The 15,703-nt window shown below is 42.0% G+C and overlaps 1 protein-coding gene across 3 annotated transcripts; it reads left to right on the top strand.

The window, feature by feature from the left end:
• Positions 1 to 768: 768 nt before the first annotated feature.
• Positions 769 to 14,013, top strand: dok1a (docking protein 1a). Of its 3 annotated transcripts, none has more exons than XM_058640014.1 (7): positions 769 to 859; positions 1,382 to 1,460; positions 2,888 to 3,024; positions 7,088 to 7,198; positions 9,877 to 9,949; positions 10,124 to 10,200; positions 12,161 to 14,013. In XM_058640014.1, the coding sequence occupies exons 1-7, from the start codon at positions 803 to 805 to the stop codon at positions 13,031 to 13,033; spliced, it is 1,407 nt and encodes a 468-aa protein (XP_058495997.1). In that variant the 5' UTR covers positions 769 to 802; the 3' UTR covers positions 13,034 to 14,013. The 3 variants fall into 3 exon arrangements, with proteins under 3 accessions (XP_058495997.1, XP_058495994.1, XP_058495996.1); XM_058640011.1 differs by having other exon boundaries at positions 10,124 to 10,299; positions 12,161 to 14,012; XM_058640013.1 differs by having other exon boundaries at positions 2,891 to 3,024; positions 10,124 to 10,299; positions 12,161 to 14,012.
• The last annotated feature ends 1,690 nt before the right edge of the window (positions 14,014 to 15,703 follow it).

Consider the following 15,703-nt stretch of genomic DNA (forward strand, 5'->3'; position numbering starts at 1 on the left):
CACTCAACTCCACCATCATCATCATCATCATCTTCAACTCCGCCACCATCATCATTTTCAACTCCACCGCCATCATCATCTTGAACTCCACCATCATCATCGTCATCTTCAACTCCACCACCATCATCATCTTCAACTCCACCACCATCATCATCTCCATCACCACCATCATCATCTTCAACTCCACCACCATCATCATCTTCATCTCCATCACCACCATCATCATCTTCAACTCCACCACCATCATCTTCAACACCACCATCATCATCATCACCATCATCATCCTCATCTTCAACACCACCATCATCTTCATCATCATCATCATCATCATCTTCACCATCATCTTCTTCAACTCCACCATCTTCATCACCATCACCATCTTCATCATGTAAGTCATAATAATAAGACAGTCATGTGATGCCAATTCATCAAAATGAAATATTGCCATAATTATAAAAGTTTTGAAATCATGAATTCTAAGAAATCTGAGATTCAATAAAATCAAAATAGTTACCTTTTAATTAGATTAGATAGATTAGATTAATTTAGTTTGAGACAATTTAATTGATCAAATAATCTGCTGTAATAACAATAATAACTTTATTCTTTTCATTGATTTAACCCTGACCTTTGCCCTGGTATTACTGGTGTAAAGGTGACGTCACCTGCATGTGTGTGCTTGTGTCTCAGGTGAGGATCAGATTTCAGGAATGTGGGCGTGGCCTAAAATAATAAAACACACACACACAGAGGGAAAGTAAAGGACGAAAAGTCTCACAGTTGAGCTGTAGTTTCTTCACAGATGGACTCACTGATCAAGACAGGGACAGTTTACCTGCAGCCTCACAAGACTGGCAGAGTGAGTGCACACACACACGCACACTCACACACACACACACACACACACACACACACACACACACACACACAGAGACACACACATACACACACACTGTGTCTCCCATCACATTAAAGTGATGGTAAACATGTTTGTGGTGTTTGTAACTGTGTCACAGCTTAGAAATGATAAAAGACAAAAGAAAGAAAAGCAGCAGAACAAGAAGAGAAATGAACGTGTTGAAACAAAACACATTCCTGTACAGCAGTGACACACCCACACACACACGCACACACACACACACACCTATCTATCTATCGATCTATCTAACCTTATTTTACAAACTGTTATTTGAAACTTTCCATGTTTCATGTTCTGAAAAAAAAAGTTAGTAATTTTGTTTCTCTCGCTGTGTCTGTCTATCTGTCTTTCTCTGTGTCTGTCTCTGTGTGTCTGTCTCTGTCTGTCTTTCTCTGTGTCTGTCTCTGTGTGTCTGTCTCTGTCTGTCTTTCTCTCTGTCTCTGTGTGTCTGTCTCCTGTCAGAAATGGAAGGCAGTCCTATTGTCTCTGTTTCCTCACAGCAGCAGTGGAGTCGGTCGACTGGAGATTGTGGACGTCACAGGTAAACTGACTGAAGACACATGAGACACACTAATCATAAATAACAATCTCTATTCATTAACATTGTTACAAATTGTTTAACATTTAAAATCAAGTAAGAAATAAGCGATTTAATGAAATGAATAAAAACAAAAACAACATAAACATAAACACGTCAAATATTCCCAAAAGCTTTGACTTATAGTTTTTCTCAGTGGCTTTGGTGCTTTTCTCACATCACTATTAACATTTGCACAGCAGTTGGTGCATTTTTCAAAACAATTAGTGCAAACTGCAAAACCTAGTGGATAACCTGCAAAAGCATGTCACTTGCTCTAAATGGATAGTCCATTCCTCAAAAACAAGTATTCAGTCAATGAAACTGCCAGTGTCATCAAATTGAGAAGTCTTGACACCATCGTTTTGAACAAGAGAATCAAATGGCATTGTCAAGTTTTCATTATGACACTTTATTCTCTCAGTGTCTTCCAATGCAAAAAAACAATAAAGAAAGGTATACAATTAGCTTGACAGAATTTGATAACTAGTTCAACAATTTTGTATGTAATGACTCAAGCAATGAAATGAAGACTATTCATTTTATTGGGAACGACTATTCAACAACCATAAGTATAGTTAATTTTGACTGACATGACATAAGCAACTGATAATGTTAAAAACAGCAGAGAATTGTATGAAAGCAACTGATACATGTCAAGCATTTGCAATTTGTTCAGAGGAAGGAGAAATTGCTACTATGATGTGCACAAATGACTAAATGTTGTGGAGGTGGAACTAATAGTGCAGACATTCAGTGTTTCCAAAACACAAATTCAAAGTGAAATAATGATGAATGAACTATATTAATTCTCACACACAGTACATTCTTAATCAAGCAGTAAGTTCCTCTATAAATACTGCATTTGCTTCACAGTAGTTATGTCACATACTACAGCACTTTAGCAGTGTTTTCATGTATAAATACTGCATTTTAATGATAATTCACACATATATTACTGTGCTTTAGCAGTATTTATGTGTATAAATATGGCAAATATGGCTACTGTGAATTTACAGTAAATTCACAGTAGTTGTCATATATATAGTGATAAGTTCTTGTGTGTGTGTGTTTGCTCAGTGGGTGTGTGTGATTGACATTACATTGTTGCGCAAGATTCTCTCGCTGTGAGAGTCACTGAGAAAAAAAGAATCCAGTCTGAAACTAAGAATAAACGTAGTAAAATGTGTCGTTATTATAATAATCTGTGATCACATGACTCATCATTAGTTCCTTAATGTATAGCTAAAAAAAACAGCTTCTAGTAAATCATGATGAAATAGTGACAATATAGTTATACATGCATAATATAAGAATGTTATTGTGGCGCCACCTGCTGGAGAAAACATCACACACCCAGCCTGAGTCTGTGTGTGTGATGTTTTCTCCAGCAGGTGGCGCCACAGGTGACTATGGTGGCGTCGTCAGGAAACACCAGCCTCACGCCGAGCGGAAACTGAAGGTGGTTCGACTGTCAGAGCTGATCAGTGTCCTCAGACTCCCACCCAACGCTGAAGCCTGTCCCATGGTGAGTCCACCATCTTTATCATAATCACGTCACATGACTTCGCCGTGTTGTCAGGAAAAGTGTTCACTGTCACTTTAAATCCACAGAACCTGAATATAACACATCCTTGTACTGCCCCCTGGTGGATTTTCACCAGTATGGAAACAGCCAGAGCTGCAGCATTGTGACGTCTTCATCTTTCCGATAAACTTTGCCTCGTTCTCCTCCAGAGAATGCTTATACATCGCAATAAAAAACAAAAACAAACGCGATACTGTTTGCATTTTACCATGGAAACCATGGTTGTTTGCAGCCATTTCTATTGTTTTTCATCTGCTTTTTAGTCACTACACCACCCAGTGGCAACAGGAAGTACACCTTCAGTGACAAACATTGGCCGTTTCTCAATATCCATAGTTGTGTGTACTTGTGCGTACTTGTGTACTCCCGTACTTGTGAAAACGTCATCAGCCTCAGCCCAAGTTCTGTTCCAATTCTCAAGTAAGCGAACAGCGAGGACGGTTCTCAAACCCGGAAGTGTTCTCGCTCCGCCCATTTTTACCAAGTATGCATCGGAGGTGACTTAAGCGTACTTGGGATGGCCATGTATCCCAGAATACATTTCGGCGGAATATAGCAGCAGATAATAGAAAAATAAATCTGGAATAAATATTTTTCTGTGTCCCAGAACAAAGTTTTAACATCATTTGAGGCGAGAAATGAGTCATTTAGAATTTAAACATGTGGTTTGTGTATTAAGATGTGACGTATTTATAGTTTGGCAGCAACGTTTGTCGGAGGTGATCAGCTACTACTACTCTACATATCTAATATTTACATATTATATTTAAATACAGATACAATGGCCGTGCAATTTTAATATAAATCTAAAATTCAAAGTTAAAATAAATTTCACACTTTCAAACTGTCAGGTCAAAACATTTCCATTAAAAACAAAAGAACACGTCAACAACAAATCTGTGGATCACACCGAGCATGTAATGACAGCGACGTCTGAGCCATTGGATCATTTCATCAGGACAGGCCGAGGTAACCGAGCGTCCGCAGAGGCGGAGCTGATCACCTCCGACAAACATCGCTGCCAAACTATAAATACGTCATATCTTAATATTACATTACATTACATTACATGTCATTTAGCAGACGCTTTTATCCAAAGCGACTTACAATAAGTGCATTTAAACATTTGGGTACAAATAAGAGCTAGAAGTAAGTAAGAGCTTCAAGTAAGTCAAACTATGAAGTGCTAGTCATAAGTGCGATATAAATATTTTTTTTTTTTTTTTTTGTCGTCGTTATCGTCTTAGTCGAGGTAGAGTCGGAAGAAATGTGTTTTTAGTCGGCGGCGGAAGATGTGGAGGCTTTCCGCTGTCCGGATGTCGATGGGGAGCTCGTTCCACCATTTGGGAGCGAGGACAGTGAACAGTCTCGAGTTCTGTAAATGCCTCTGCGATCCTCTCAGTGAGGGGGCAGCGAGCCGGTTTGCCGATGCAGAGCGAAGTGGGCGGGCTGGGGTGTAGGTTTTGATCATGTCCTGGATGTAGGCTGGACCGGATCCGTTTGTAGCATGGAACGCAAGCACTAGAGTCTTGAAGCGGATGCGAGCAGCTACAGGAAGCCAGTGAAGGGAGCGGAGGAGAGGTGTAGTGTGGGAGAATTTTGGTAAGTTGAAGACCAGTCGAGCTGCTGCATTCTGGATGAGTTGCAGGGGTCGTATGGCACACGCAGGGAGACCAGCCAGGAGGGAGTTGCAGTAATCCAAGCGTGAGATGACAAGAGCCTGGACCAGAACCTGTGCCGCCTTCTGGGTTAGAAGAGGCCGTATCCTTCTGATGTTGTACAACATGTATCTGCAAGATCGAGCTGTTGCAGCAATGTTGGCAGTGAGGGAGAGATGGTCATCAAGTGTCACACCCAGGTTCCTTGCGGTATGAGACGGAGTTACCACAGAGTTGTCGAGGGTGATGGTTAGGTCTGTGGTGGGAGAGCCCTTTCCTGGGAGAAAAAGAAACTCAGTCTTGTTGAGATTGAGTTTCAGGTGATGGTCAGACATCCACTGAGAGATGTCGGTCAGACAAGCGGAGATCCGTTCTGCTACATTTGTGTCGGAGCTGGGAAAAGAGAGGATGAGTTGGGTGTCGTCGGCATAGCTGTGATAGGAAAAACCATGAGAGAGAATAACAGAACCAAGAGAGTTGGTGTATAGAGAGAAGAGGAGAGGGCCCAAGACAGAACCCTGAGGGACCCCAGTAGCTAGAGGACAGGGTTCCGACACAGATCCTCTCCAGGTTACTCTGTATGTTCGGTTTTGAAGATAGGACGAGAGTAGGGTAAGTGCAGATCCTGAGACACCTAGTTCTTGAAGGGAGGAAATAAGGATCTGGTGGTTAACTGTGTCAAACGCTGCAGAAAGGTCCAAGAGGATGAGCACAGAGGAGAGAGAGGCAGCCCTGGCAGTGTGGAGTTGCTCAGTGACAGCAAGGAGTGCAGTTTCGGTCGAGTGACCTGCTTTAAAACCAGACTGAAGAGGATCAAGAAGGTTGTTCCGGTGAAGGTAGGAGGAGAGTTGATTAAAGATAGCACGCTCCAGAGTTTTGGAGAGAAAAGGAAGAAGAGAGACAGGTCTGTAGTTATTTACTTCAGACGGGTCAAGGGTGGGTTTTTTAAGGAGGGGGGTCACTCTGGCCTCTTTAAGAGAGTCCGGAAAGCAACCAGATGATAGAGATGTGTTAATGAGGTGGGTGAGGAAAGGCAGAAGATCAGAACCAATTGACTGAAGAAGGTGAGAGGGGATAGGGTCAAGGGGGCAGGAGGTGGGGCGGGCAGAGGTTATTAGGGAAAGAACTTGATCCTGAGATAGAGGGGTGAAAGAGGATAGAGAAGGAGCTGAATTAGTGGTTGGTAGAGAGGTGAGATCAGGAGGTGGGGTTGAGAAAGAAGAGCGAATGTCATCTACTTTCTTTGTGAAGTAGTTGACAAAGTGAATTGGTAGAAGGGAGGAGGGGGGAGGGGGGGTGGGGGGATCAAGGAGGTTAGAGAAGATCGAGAAAAGTTTTTTGGGGTTAGAGAAAGAGGATTGAATTTTAGTCTGATAGAAAGATTGTTTGGCTGCAGAGATAGAGGCAGTGAGGTTGGAGAGAAGAGAGTGATAGGAAAGCAGGTCGTCAGGGAGTACACAAACCACATGTTTAAATTCTAAATGACTCATTTCTCGCCTCAAATGATGAATTGGAACAGAACTTGGACTGAGGCTGATGACGTTTTCACAAGTATGGGAGTACGCAAGTACGCACAAGTATGGATATTGAGAAACGGCCATGGTCTCTCACTCGCTCTAGCGCCACCCATTGGCCATCGCAGTTGCTGCACAGCACGACATGTGGCTCGTGTGAACACAAAAAAGGGATTTTTAATTATAATTCCTGAAAAATTCATTGGATTGCCCTAAACTTGGGCAAGATCGCAGTTTTCCCACGTCGTGATGTGCAGTGAAGTTTGGTGAGTTTTCGTCCACTACGAGGTTTTAATTTAGCTTGGGTCCTAATGAGTGTTAGGGTCTGTAAAGATGCTTAAGTGACCATGCAGATTCACTGCTTCCTGATCGGCAGTTAAGGGGAAAATTAAGGCAACTTAACTTAGAATAATTGTGCATCTATCTTTGTCAAATACAGTAGAATAAACGTTTAATTGAACAAAATACAGTAAAAAAACGTGACACATCCTGCCAACATGGTGGCTTAAACAAACTGAGTCATCTGACACATCAGGAACTGTGAAAACAGCCGGTGAAAGCCCATGGCCAGGCGGAAGGGAATTGGGCTTGTAAACGGAGTGCTGCCAGATCAAATCTCCACAAGGTCAAGGGCTAGGGTTTCCAAGAGCAAGGTCCCCAATCCCCATCGCTCATTGTTAATTGGACACTCTGAAATTGACCCCAACAATAGGGGGCGACATCCAGTGTAACTCCTAGTACTGGTCCCAAATCTGTTGTCTCGTATATATCGCAAGCTACTGCTAAAACAGTTTTCATGTATGGTTGGTAATAAAGGTGTGTTTGTCGCAGGAGAACATGTCTGCGTTTTGTGTGGAGGCCCAGGACAGAACCATGGTGTTCGCTGCTCTCAAAGACGACTGTGTGGACTGGGTGGAAAAACTGTGTCACAGCTCGTTTCCGGTGAGTGACAATGACACAATGTGAAGACGGTTTTGCACTGTGATTATCTGAAAAGTTCTTTGGTTATTACTCACAGTTTTTGATCTATCTCATAGTTTTTATGACACATGACGAAACATTTTTTTGGCGAGTCATCATAATTAGCCACAACATTGACGCCCCCTAGCACCATAACTGTATAACATTAAATTACATTTTTGATAACTTTTAATCCTAATCTTATCCAGAGTGACCTGACCAATTTGAAGTTGATCGCATAAAAGTTTGTTCAAATACTGCATCTGGGAAATCGCCAATATTGGTCCAAAATTGCTGTTTGACCCAAAATGGCCACCTTCCTGTTGGGTTTTGGTGAACGGTCCATGAGACTATTTTATAGATGTTATACTGATAAACACGTGTCGGTGAAAGCAGCTGCGGGGGCTGTTGATGTTAAATGTTCTAGGGGGTGCTCTCTGACCCTAAACAGGCCACAAGAGGACAGCATACCAGGTCTTTTAGTATCACCGAAATAGTAAAAATGTGTCATCCATGAAGATCTGTATAACTGTACAGTAAAATATACATAATATACATTATTTACCGTACATATATGACAAATTAATCTGTGGATAAAATGTGACAATGTTCCTCACTAACATTAAAATCACAACTTTTATTTTTACCATTACTGAAACACAACAGCAATAAATAAAATATGTTATTATTATTATTATTATTATTGCACCTGGTATTGTATTATGGATCGAATGCTTGAATAATGAATTTTGTGCATGTGGATCATGACTAAATAATCTAATTTAGTCTTTATTTATAAATTAAACAAATGCATTAATGTGTATTTTTTGTGTAGTTGTAATTGTACGATGTTGTCACTTGATTACAGTGTACTGATGTGTGTACCTTGTGTTTTTATGAACACACACCCCGGCTCTATGACCACACACCACGGCTTGTCCTCCTTTGCTCCCTTATCCCCCACAGACACTACCAAACTAGTAAAAGACATGATACTAAAAACCTGCCACCTTGACCCCATCCCATCCCCCCTCCTGAAAGCCTGCATCCCCACTCTCACGCCACTCATCAACACCATCATAAACTCCTCCCTCAGCTCTGGTATTGTTCCTCCCACTCTCAAACTAGCCACCATCACACCCCTGCTGAAATAACCTGGCCTAGACCCCGACAACCTGGACAACTTCAGACCCATCTCCAACCTCCCACTCCTGTCAAAAATATTGGAACGCGCCATCATTTCACAGCTCCAGCAATATCTCCTCAACTCCCAACTGTTTGAAACATTCCAATCCGGTTTTCGCCCCCATCACAGTACAGAAACAGCCCTTCTAAAAGTCACCAACGACCTCCTCCTTGCCGCCGACTCTGGTTCACTCTCCATCCTCCTCCTCCTTGACCTCAGTGCAGCATTTGACACCATCGACCACAGCATCCTCCTCCACCGTCTCCAAACCATTGGCTTCTCCGGCAAAACACTCTCCTGGTTCTCCTCCTACCTCACCGACCGCCATCATTATGTTTCCATAAACAACTTCAAATCAAATACCTTCCCTGTCTCCACTGGTGTTCCCCAAGGTTCGGTGCTCGGCCCCCTCCTCTTCATCATCTACATGCTTCCCCTTGGTCATATTATCTGTCATCATGGACTTCATTTCCACTGTTATGCCGACGACACTCAGGTGTACATATCCACCAAATCCATCACCCCAGTCATTCTTGCCACCATCACACACTGCCTCGCCGACATTAAAACCTGGATGGACCATAATTTCCTCAAACTCAACAGCAACAAAACAGAACTCATCCTCACCGGACCCAACTCTCTCCTCCCATTGGCCCAGAACATCTCCCTCACCATCGACGGCCACTCAGTCACTCCCTCCCCCTCTGTACGCAATCTCGGCGTTATCCTGGACTCCACCCTCTCATTCAAACCTCACATAAACCACATTACCAAAACATCATTTTTCCACCTCCGCAATATTGCCCGTCTCTGTCCCTGCCTTTCACAATCCTCTGCAGAAATCCTCATTCACGCCTTCATTACCTCCAGACTCGACTACTGCAATAGCCTCCTCTACGGTCTCCCCTCCACTCACCTTCAAAAACTACAATATATCCAGAACTCTGCTGCCCGTCTGCTAACCCACACCCGCTCCAGTGACCACATCACCCCCATCCTCGAAAAACTCCACTGGCTCCCTGTTCCCTACTGCATACAATACAAGGTTCTTCTCATCACTTACAAATCCCTCCATAACCTGGCTCCCTCATTTCTCACTGACCTCCTCAACCTACACTGTCCCACCCGCCGCCTCAGATCCGCTGACTCCAACCTCCTCACTCCCCTCAGGACAAAGGGCCGAACCCTGGGGGACCGAGCCTTTGCTGCAGCCGCCCCCACTCTCTGGAGCTCACTCCCACAACTCATCAGGAACTCAGATTCACTACAGACATTCAAATCATTACTCAAAACCCACCTGTTCAAAACTGCATACACTTAACTGTCTATTTCCCATTGTTTTATCCCAGTCCTGTCCTTTGTTTTTGTTTTTGTTTTGTCGTTTTGTGTTTGTACAGCGTCTTTGTGTGTTAAGAAAAGCGCTATAAAAATACGATGTATTATTATTATTATTATTATTTATGTTGTGTTTCAGAGAGGAGGAGGAGGATCAGGATCAAATCTGCTTCATATGGAGGAGAACCAGATTTATGCCTCAGCAGACAAAGGTAAATCTTTACTTGGTTCTTCTTTTCTTTTTATTTCCCTCTTTTCTGTTAAAAACAGATTTTATGAAGATTCAGTTGTTCACCTGTGTTTTTATGAATCATTGATTTGTAAAATTTAACACAAACTACAACATAATTCAGTTTAATATAATAGTAACACATTTTTTTTTGCAGCCTCAGATTTCTGGGTTGGGGTTCAGCGGACGGATGCAGCGACACGCTGTGGCCTGCAGGGGTCATACTGGCTGCAGGTGGGACGAGAAGCTCTGTGTCTCAGAGACACACAGAAGCAGAAGAGCGTGGTGTGGGAGTGGCCGTACGAGCTGCTCAGACGATACGGGAAAGATAAGGTGTCAGGAAACGTTCTTACTTTCAACTGACTGTAGCGCCCCCTAGAGGGAGCAGCCAAAAGACAAAGGAAATGTCTGAAATGACGTCGGGACAGTCAGCACGTTTACACGCGCAGTTTAATCGAGCTAAGGGCGTAGTCCGACTTAGACAGGCAATAGGACAACTAACCAAGTTTACATGCGGGAAAAATCGATGTCTTTTACTGTGTACGTGTCACTCCGCCTCCGTAGTTGGCTGTGTACATGTGACTCCGCCTCCATGGGTGGCTGTGTATGTGTGACTCCGTCTCCGTGGTTGGTGCTGGATCTCTCAATAAGCTAGTGCATGTTGAAAGAAGAAGTTGAAATGGATGGTGAGATGGATTGTCTCTTTGTCTGTCCAAAAGTGAGTGTTGTCCGTAGCGTTCACTCTCGCCGACGCCATCATGTTGTTTGTCAGACAACACTTTGTCAGGCAACACTGCAGCACAAGTTCTTACAGGAACTAGAAAGAGAGACCATATAACTCTAGTGTTAGCTTCTCTACACTGGCTCCACCCACACTTTAGAATTCAATTTAAAATCAAAGCACTTAACAGTCAGGCCCCTTCATACCTGAAAGACCTAGTCTTACCTCATCACCCTAACAGATCACTTAGTTCCCAAAATACAGGTTTACTTGTGGTTCCCAGAGGCGCAGCCTTCAGTTACCAGGCTCCTCCTCTCCTGTGGAACCAGCTCCCAATGACAGTTCGGGAGGCGGAGCCTCTCTCTGTACTTAAAGTTAGACTTAAAACTTTCCTTTTTGATAAAGCTTATAGTTAGAGCTGGCTCAGGGAAACCTGGACCATCTCTTAGTTATGCTGCTATAGACCTAGAATTCACTGTCACACTCACTCGGGGTATGATATGACTTTTTATATGTCATTAACCTTGTACTTTCTCTCCCTAGTTTGTGTCTTTCCTTCCTTTCCTCTCTCTCCCTCTCTCTGTGTCCTCATCTTGCAGGTTGCAGGATCCAGATCCAGTTTCGAGGCTATTATTATTATTACATTACATTACATTACATGTCATTTAGCAGACGCTTTTATACAAAGCGACTTACAATAAGTTATTATTATCATCATACATATCATCACCATTATTATTGTGCTATAATTAAAAGTCAATATCAGTTTATAAAACAGTCTCTGCTGCTGCTTATATAAATGACATCATAGTTCTATAAACATGTCATCATTGACATGATCCAGCTTAGAACTTAGAACTTAGAACTTGATCCAGTTGTTGTGTATCTGCTCCTGGTCTTTCTCTTCTGTCTCTACCCCATCTTCCGCTTGTCCTTTCTCTCCCCCTCCTCTCCTCTGTCCCCCATTTTTTCCTTTCACTCCAGCCGGTCGAGGCAGATGCTGCACATGTGTGAACCTGGTTCTGTCAGAGATTTGTCTGTGATGTTGTCTGTGTACAGACCTGTGATCATGTATGTTGTGATTTGGTACTACTGTATACAAATAAAATTTAATTGAACTGATGCATCCCTCCCATTTATCTGGGTTAGGGATCAGCACTAGAAGTACACTGGATGTGTGCCCCCCTGTGGCTGGGGTAAATTTTGAGTGTCCAATTAATAATGAGCAGTGGAGATTGGGTACCTTGCGCTTGCTCAGATGTTACCCCAGTTCTTGACCTGTAGGGGACTCAAACGAGCACAAGGCAAGTTCTCGTTCAGCTTGGCTATGAGCTGTCCAAATTTGTTGTTTCAGACATGGAAAACAAAAATCATAGTTGCCACTTGAGGCGCTACCACACTTCTAATTTGGGAAACACTGGTCTAAAGAACCTGCTTCATGTGGTTCTTTGTGTTTTTTATTTTATCCACCAGGTGTCTTTAACCATTGAAGCCGGCAGACGCTGTGTCTCTGGTCCTGGAACCTTCACCTTTGAGACACAACAGGCAGAGAAAATATTCTCCCTGATCCAGAGCACCATCAAACAAAAGACAACCAGAACCCAGCGGAACCAGAACCAGGAGGACGAGAAAGTCAACTTCACCAACAAACAGCCTCATTCCCTCCATCCCAAAATCCCAGACGTGACGAGTGTGGCTGCCATCCTGGAGAAAGACCTGAGGACAAACGAGAGGACAGAAGAAGACCTGCTGGTTCCTCAGGCTCAGCCAGCTCCCATCACCCTCATGCCTCTTCCATCCATCCCCACACAGGATGGCGTATCCGAAGGTCAACACAGCGAACTATCAGATCCTGTGTACGATGACCCCGCTGACTGCATTCTGTCCATACCGACACTACCATCGTCCACAGCTCTGTACGTAGACCCTGCTTGTGTTCTTCCACTGAAACCCCCAAAGTCAGAGGAACCAGTGACAGCCCCCCCTCCCTCCTCCACCTCACAGCCCCGCTTTGACATCCACCATCCAGACTCGGAGTACTCCGAGGTGTTCGACAAAGTCGCTCCACTACGGAGTCGACAAGCCATCTTTCAGAGCAAAGCACAAGTCAAGCCTTTTGCAGACGACAAAGTCATTTATGCCGAACCCATGACGGCGCAGGTGTCGCATAAAAGCGAACTCAAACCTGACCCATTTGCGCACCTTTACGCTCAAGTCTGCAAGAAAACACCGTCATCGGGTCCCTTGACATCTTCTAGCACCACTGTCACCGCCAACACAAGCACAACCAAAGACGTGGACTCGTCTCTAGAAGACGTCATCTACGAAAACTTGGGCATTATTTAGTGACAACAAAAATCTATTGATGTTCTCAGGCAATTCCTCTGTGTGTATATGCAGCTTGTGTTTGTGTCACAGTGCTGTGATTTAACCAATCCAAGCTTCTAGCAGGTGAATCCTTCATGGTCCAACACTTTCAAAACATCCACAGAATGCACTCTACTGAGTGACTGCCACCACGGACACAAGGAAAAATGGATTTTAGCCCCTTTACAATGTAATACTTACTTAAAGGCTCATTTTGTTTTGTCTGTTTGACAGAAAAACAAAGGCATGTGCACATTTATTTCAGATAGTTTAATATTATTGTATCATAGTATTAAGATGTATAAATTACTTTGGGATATATTTTAATAATAAATTAGATTCACACACGTTTTTCTGGCTGTTTCACAGGTGTACCTAATAAAGTGGCCAGTAAATGTATTTCATATACAGTATTTACTTTATTTACCCAAGGGTATTTTCTGATTTATATGAAACTGATGTTTTGTTATGTTTGTGTTTTATTTGAATCACAAACACTTTGATGTCAATAAACCAAATAAGTATTTTTTATGTTTGATTCATATAAACTTTATTTTAAATCATATAAATTCACCACAATAAAAACAGTTCTCTGGGACAGTTCATGTTCTTTTGTTTGTACGAGGCAAGAACACATACTGTGAGCACCCCCTGCTGCTGAGAACACATTACATATTATTACATGTCATTAAGCAGACGCTTTTATCCAAAGCGATTTACAGTGGAATTGAGTACAATCAGCCATGGGTGTAGTCAAACTTGCGACCATTGCGACCATGATTTCTTTCGCACACAGGGTACCGGTCTTAACCACTGGGCCACTCCACCGCCCAACACAGAGACACATGTTGTTCTTATATACCCTGATCCCTTTTGGACAAGAAACTGTAGATTATTTCATATAATGCTATAGATTATGGCACTGTAGGATTAAAACAGATTTTGATGAGGCAATAAAAAAAACACTTACTTCTTTCATTTGTTACAATCTTTTTTTTCTACAGTGTGATGCTGCCCCCCACAGGCTGAAGTTTGCAATCACATGTTTAAGTTCTAAATCCTCCCCCCTGTTGAGATTAAAGACAGAATGAGTTTCCATTAATTTTTAATGGAAACATTTTAATTTCACCATAAATTATTTTGTGCTAACCACTACACCACCCTGTGGCCCTATAATAAAACGTATTAAAGAAATGATTTATACTAATAATTATATATTATATACAAGTACATGAAAGAACATTATCACCCAAATAAAATATAATAAAAAATAAGACACAGATAAATACAAAATTAAACAAATTAACAAAAAATATAATAAAAAGAAATTGAGGCATTGAAAATCAAAGATTGAATGTGTACACCAAACCACAATTAGATGATTGATTTGCTGTCACCTGCATTCACTTACTGTAATGGGGTCCTCGCCTCCATTGAATTGCTTAATTTGCTAAAATGATTCTACATAAATAATCAATAGATCTGTCATATGATTATTTCCTATAGAATGATAACCAACATTGCATTTCGTCATGTAATAATCTACCATCAATTGTATGATAAATGTGATGAGTCATGTAAAATACTTTGATTAAATGTAGCCTATTATTATCAAAAATGTAGGCAAGGCAACTTTATATAGCACATTTTAGCACAAGGTGATTCAAAGTGCTTTACATAAAATAAAATGAAAATACAACAATTCAACATATAGCATCTGGGACAAAATACAGAAGTAGCACAAATACAGCATGTAAAAATGACAGGCTTAAATGAAAAGGATATCAATTCTATACAATTGGCCATGCAGGAAATAAATGAAAGCTATCCCATCGATTTGCATAACAATCAGTTGAAATGTGATGAATATCACTTTCTAACATTGCTATTAGTGCTACCAAATGATAAAATATGGAGAATTTCACATAAATTGCAGTGAAACAATAATGCTATTTTAATTCATATGAATGTTACTTATTAGGGCTGTCTTTTTGTTCTTTGGGGATTTTCCTTTTCATTTTAGGGCTTTGGTTGCATTAATAGGTCCACATAACTGATTAGTTTAAAACAAAAACCATCAAGAAATCAATTGGTAGATTATTGTCTACATATATTTTGTCCCTTTGATGGAGGATTTATATAACATGATGATGCTGAAATACTTCATTGTCTTTGTCACTTACGCATTCAGCCTGTCGCCAATATTCTGCCACGCCACATCCCTCGCTTTATTGATTGCCGCGGTATTGCCCTTCTTTCAGATTATGTGGCTGTAATCCTCATATACCTCCATGATGAGGGTTTGCTCCGCTGCGGAGAACATCTCTGCACGTTCTTTTCCTCTTGCTTTTCGGCATTTTTCACAGTTTCCGCGCTCGACTAGAATGGGCTTTTTATTTTCCCTGTGGGCGTGCAGAAGTTGAGGCTTAACAGGTGAGGCTTGACTAAGCGTCAGGTGGAGCCATCTGATTTCACTTGATGGAACGCCTTGGAGCTAGATTGGGAAGTGGAGCTTAGTCAAGCTTCAAGCTTACACCTAAGTCTGGCAATTCTTAGCTATGTTGACCCTAACCCTAACCCCTATGTCTCGTTTCGGCTCTCGTTTACGTTGTTTCCACTGGCTTACATTGTTTTCGCTTTCATTTCTGC

This window comes from Solea solea, chromosome 10, assembly GCF_958295425.1.
Source record: "Solea solea chromosome 10, fSolSol10.1, whole genome shotgun sequence".
NCBI lineage: Eukaryota > Metazoa > Chordata > Actinopteri > Pleuronectiformes > Soleidae > Solea > Solea solea.

Coding starts and splice junctions, on each gene's coding strand:
- dok1a (XM_058640011.1), top strand. CDS start 803: ATGGACTCACTGATCAAGACAGGGACAGTTTACCTGCAGCCTCACAAG. Junction 860..1,381: donor AGCCTCACAAGACTGGCAGA/GTGAGTGCACAC, acceptor GTCTCCTGTCAG/AAATGGAAGGCAGTCCTATT. Junction 1,461..2,887: donor GGAGATTGTGGACGTCACAG/GTAAACTGACTG, acceptor TGTTTTCTCCAG/CAGGTGGCGCCACAGGTGAC.